The sequence below is a fragment of the Leishmania donovani genome, chromosome 19 (assembly GCF_000227135.1).
Source record: "Leishmania donovani BPK282A1 complete genome, chromosome 19".
In the NCBI taxonomy this organism is placed as follows: domain Eukaryota; phylum Euglenozoa; class Kinetoplastea; order Trypanosomatida; family Trypanosomatidae; genus Leishmania; species Leishmania donovani.
The window spans coordinates 566,492-572,212 of NC_018246.1; the positions used below are offsets into that span (position 1 = coordinate 566,492).

General features: G+C 59.0%; 1 protein-coding gene across 1 annotated transcript; it reads left to right on the forward strand.

Annotated features, from left to right (window-relative positions):
* Positions 1-2,831: 2,831 nt before the first annotated feature.
* Positions 2,832-2,927, forward strand: LDBPK_191310 (glycerol uptake protein, putative; the record flags this gene model as incomplete). The annotated part of the gene is made up of 1 exon (XM_003860258.1): positions 2,832-2,927. One exon carries the CDS (start codon positions 2,832-2,834, stop codon positions 2,925-2,927), a length of 96 nt encoding a protein of 31 aa, XP_003860306.1.
* Positions 2,928-5,721: the final 2,794 nt, after the last annotated feature.

The following is a 5,721-nucleotide window of genomic DNA, read 5'->3' on the forward strand; positions in this document are numbered from 1 at the left end:
GCTTACTAACCCTGCACAGAGGATCGGGCTCCCGTGCAAGCGACTTTGGACTTCCGAGACAGCCAAGCACTCATTGCTCCCCCGTACGGGTAATCCTCTAGCTGACAAGAGAAACGGAGTGGCTACGGATGGGGGTACTACCCGAGACTGCACTAGCGGGGTAGTCGTCCATAAATCTATCGAGCATCTCAAAGAAGCGTGATGCCCCTCGATGGGCAACAAACCGGTGAGGCCATGCGAGACGTCTGCGCACCGCGTTTGTGGCCGAAGTGGCGCGTTCCCCTGAATTCCCCCATCCCCGCTGAGCATCTTTCCACTTTCAATCAGGAAATCGGCGGGCACGACCCAGCATGGCCTGCGCATGCTCCCTCTCCTCGCGAGCACCGCTTCAGGTCGAATGCACACCCAGAAACGAAGAAAAAGAAATCGCCATTCGATTCGTAGCTGCCGCAGGTTGTCACACCTTCTCCCTCGCAAGGACGTGGAGAAGGCGAGGCAGAGAACTGGCAGGACGAGAAGCTAAGAGTCTCTGCTCGGAGCAAGAATCTTGGACGGTGACAGACCCTACTGTTGCCTCTCGGCAGCGGCTGAAAGCCTTGATGGGCGCGTACGCGGAAATGCGCCGTTGTGCTTCTTTCACTCTCTCCTTTCTGTCTCCCTGTCGCTCTGCCTCGTTGAACCGACGGCAAACCCGCCGTTTTATGCAGGAGCTGTGGAAGCCATACAGACTAAGGAAGAAAGGCAGAGCACCTCTCGACTTGCGCTTGCCTGTCGGTCGGTCTGAGTTCCTTCTCTATCTTTTCACGGGCGGTGCGTCACTGAGTGCGACACGCTTCATGGACGTTGGTCGTCACCATCGTTGTCAGGCGTACTCCTTGTGTGCTTAGCCTTTGTTATTCTAATTAAGGTCAACCGGCGTGTGAGCGTGGGGCCTGCCGTATTGGGTGCGCCTACATCTGCTACCGGCTTGCTTTCGTGCGAGCCAAGATCACAGCTGTAAAGGCTATTGTGTGTATGCGTGTCTGTGTGCGTCGGCATATCGTCAGAAACGCCGCCCACCCCTGCTATAATGTTCGGCCGTCGTGTCTTTGCGAGCGCACCGCTCCCACGCCATATGTGGGCGAAGCTGCACATCCAAAACGCGGCCCAGGCGCAGCGCATGCTGCCCTCTCTCGCCCCTCTTGCCGCGGTGGAGGGAAGGCACAGCAGCTTCTGCTCCGGGCTCGCCTTCAACACGCTCTGCCGCAGCAGCGCCACGCTGGGTGGAGAGGAGGGTATGGTGAGCGAGGATGGAAAACTTGTCTCGGCTGAGGTTGCGGCAGCGTGCGCAGAGTGGTGCGCTCAGGCCCTTCGCTCAGCGATGTTGCCACTGCAGCACTTAGCGTTCAGCTCTCCCCACTCAACGTGCCTAACCTGGCAGACAAAAATGTGGCACTGATGTGTGCACTCACGCACAGAGAGGCCAAAGAGCGCATGGCCCAGAATAGGTCCTCCTCGATGATAAACAAAAAAACGCATGCACGCACGTGTATGTGTGTGCGTGTACGTGAGGAAGAAAGAGAGAGAGCGAGAGCACGTCGGTGCTAGCATATACGTGTGCGTCTGTGTGTGTGTGTGGCGCATATCCTGTACCTGTTTTACCTCTCTTCGGCTTGCCTTTTACTTCGACAATGGGAAGAGGGAAAGAAAGAGAAGGAAAGGGGCTGTCATTGCCGTCCCTTCGTCGCCCGCCCGTTCGCACCCTCCCCCCTTCTTTCCAGTATTCACAAAATGGGTGATTTTTTGTTGTTGGTGGTTTCCTTTTATGGCCTTCGTTATCTTTCCTCTTCTCTATACATATACACGCACACACAGCTTAACATCACTGTCGTCACCGCACCGGCGGCACGCGCGAGAGCTGCGGAGGTTTGGGATGGAGGATCATCGCTGAAGGGGCGAACCAAAAAGAGGGCGAGAATAGGGAAAGAGTGAGAAAGACGCCGCGGAGACGGTCCGCGGGAAGATGGCGGCGACGAGGGCCGCACGGCGTACCGCCGGCCTCCTGCCACCATGCATTACTCTGCCGCACCGTTTTGTCTGTTGAAACACTTTGGCGCCCCACCCTTCCTTCCCCTTTTCCGCAGCAACACATCAACCTTTCTCACGCACCGCGAACCCACCGACCCCTGTGTCACGCAACTCGCCGTCGTTGTACCTTTGTGTGGCTCGAAAAGCAGATATATGCGTGCGTGCGTGCCCGCCTATCGGTCGTGATGCGGATGCTAGACGTCCGCTAGCTAGGTGGCCTTTCTGTGGTGCTTGAACGCTCTGCCAGATACACTCTACGGCGGTGCGCGTCGTCGCCGTGTGCTAACGGAGGTGGCTAGCTCAGCGCTAGGGACTTCCCCGCCCCCCGAGTCCGTTCTTTGCTGAGCCCACTACGCATGCCTTTTTGCCCTCGCATAGCACTATATACTCCTCCTAAGCCCTTCCCACATCATCATATCTCACCTACGTCTGTCTGTGTATGCTTGACGAACACCTGCTCATCTCGTCGTGCAACTTCGAAACGTTATAGGCGCTGCACTCCCTCTCAATGCCTTCCGTTCCCATGCATGAGCGCGGTCGTACAACCACCTGTCTCTCTTTATCGCACACACATAAACTGCCACACTACCACCACCCACCACTAATCAACGGTGAAAAGGAGAAAAAAAAACGCCCTCCCTACATCTGTTCTGGCTTGCTCGTACGCTTCGCGCCCATCATCACCCCCCCCACACACACACACCTCCCCCGCGTACGCATGCACACACTTTTTCCTGTGTATGTGTATGTGCAACCCATGCTAGATGCGGAGAGCGGGCAAAAAACAACATAGGCTGATTTTCGACCCCAGCAGATCGCGCGCAATCCTCATCCCGGCAGAGCGCGACGCTACCGGATAGCGAGAGGGAGAAACTGATCATCGATCATCGATTCCTTTTCTTTGTTTGTCTCCCCATCTACGCAGATGGAGCGGGGAGCTGATGATGGTCCGGCCTCCCTCCCCTCCCCTCCCTACTCCTCAGCTCTTCGCTAACCTCACTGCCTCCGTATTTTCTCAGCTTCGGCCCTTTGTCGTGCCGCGCCTCTCTGACCGATGTGGAAGTTTTCCAGATCACTATGCTTTTTACGGATGGCACGTCATCACGGAACAGGGGCCGTTTCGCTGACCGCCGTCCGATACCCGAACCTTTGGAACCCGCCCAGCTGTGGTTGCAGCCGGTTCTGTAGGCATACCCCGCCCCTACCCAGATTCAGGTCCTGGATCCCTCATCACCGCCGGCAACGCCGCTTTCCGCTTCCTCGGTCGACGCGGTTAGCCGCAGCAGCGTCAAAACTGGTGTCGCCGGCGTCTGCTCAAAGCCCCGGCCGTGTCGCATGACCTGATGATGAGCTGGAAGAAGACACGTCCGCGGCACCAGGCTTTTCATCTCCCGAGCGTCTCTTCTACGCAGTCGTCACTCTCGGCTTCCTGCTCCGCTCCTTCTTGATTGCGGCTCTCTTCTTCACCTCGAACATCAACTTCCCACGTGTCGGCGTCGGCGCTTCACATTGACTCTTGGTAGCCCACTTCACCATCCGTGCCATCGGCTAGGACGGCTGACAAAACCCGCAGCAGCGCCCCTTTATGCGTGGCATCCCTAGCCTGGCAATGTCCGCGGCAGTGCTCGTCGATGCTGCTCGGCTCATACGTTGCGTAACATCCCTGCTGTGTTTCATCACTGCCATTTCACGACCTCTGAGTTCTGTCGCAGCACTCTCGGCTCACCCTCAGGTGCACGGAGGAGGTGCACCGCCTTTCTGCAGCGCTCTTGGATCCTGCCCGCCTTCTACACGGTTGTGGGCGTCGTCTTCGTCATCTTTGTGCACGGCCCGCACTTTTTCCTCCCGCTGCTCATCATCATCGCCAACTACGTCATCTTCTCGCGGCTGCAGCGCTGGTGCCCCTACTGGCTGTTCATGGTCATCATGTGGGCCGCGCACGTCACTCTCCTGTACCTCATCGAGATCAACGATGGGTTCGAGCAGACGTACTGGCTGCAGTACTTCGTACCCACTTCCGAGAAGGTTGCTTGGGCTGTGCTGGCCGAGGTCCGGATACCTCTCTGGAAGCAGCGTATGCGCTGGTGCGTAGCCTTCCGCATGTCGACGCTGCGCCTCATCGCCTTCAACTACGACCTGTGGGAGGCCACGCACGCCGCCGCACGCGCGCGCGACCGTGCCAGGGCGAAGCACGACACCGGCTGCGTCGAGTGCGCGCAGCTGCGCGAGCAGAACGCAGCGTCGGCGGCCGCGCTGCCCGCCGAGGCGTTGCGCTGCTACAAGTACCGCACCGAGTACGCGCGCGACCCCGCCGACTACAACTTCCTGAACTACGCCGCCTACGTGCTGTTCCCGCCACTGTACCTTGCCGGGCCAATGTCGTCCTTCAACGCGTTCGTGTCGCACATGCGCGTGCCGAGCACGTCGATGCCGCTGCGCAAGATGGTGAGGTACGCGTTTGGCATCCTCCGCATCTACATCACGGAGTACACGCTGTTGCACTTTGTGCACATCCCGTGCCTCGGCTCGTACGCCTTCGTGATCCTTCGGATGACCTTGCTGGAGCAGGCGCACTTCCTGTTCTACATGCTGGCCTACCTGTGGCTGAAGTTCAGCTTTATATGGAAGTCGTCGCGTCTCTTCGCCATGTTCAGCGGCATCGAAGTTCCGGAGGACATGCGGCGCTGCTTCGGCAACACGCTGACGGTGCGGGGCTTCTGGCGCGACTGGCACGCCTCCTTCAACCTGTGGATCGTGCGGTACATGTACATCCCGATGGGTGGCCGCAGCCGCGTCGCGCTGTCGGTGCTGCCCATCTTCCTGTTCATTGCGGTGTGGCACGACCCGGCGCTGCACCTTGTCAAGTGGGCGGTGTGCATTGCCGCGATGTTCGTGGCGGAGGTGGCGGTGAGCGGGTGCTTTGGGTGGGCCGCTGCGGCGTTCCGGCGCGAGATGGCCGCCGCGGCACCGACGGGCGCAGTAAGTGATGCTGCGCTGGAGAACGGTCGCCCCACGAACTGCGCGCCGCGCCGCAGTCTGCTGGCACGGCTGGCGAGGCTCTCTGCGCGTCGCTTGAGCCCGCTCGCGCAATCGTGGGTATACCGCCAATTTCGAGTGATAGCGGGCATGACCACAGTGCTCGGGCTGATCATTGCGAACTTGGTGGGTTTCTCGATGCAAAATGCGGTGGCGACTGTGGAGAAGCACGGCCTACCGTCGTCGGGGACCGATGCAGACAATGTGATCAAGAAGGCGTTTCACGGTCTCACGCCTCTCTTTACCCTAGGCCTGATTGCCTTCATGTACTCTATGTCCGCCTTGGCGGCGATGGATCGCGACATGGCCCGCCAGCAGGCATCGTACTTGAAGCTGCTCTATAGATTGAAGCAGTAGCGGCCCCGTCACGATGGCGTCACGAAGGAGTAGGTGGCACGAGTCTGCAGTGTGGATGAGCCTGTGCATCCGACTGGCGCGCGGCCCCATCTCCCTTTTGCGCCAGCCATCTATGGTTTCTTCCCCTTTCTGCGAAAGGCGTCGATGATGTCGTTTCGCAGGCTTTTTTTTTGTCTCTGGCCTTCTCTTCCCCTCGTTCTCCAAGGAAGGTGTGTACGTGCGCGGGTAGGTGTGGGTGTGGGCGCATACCGCGCGTAGATG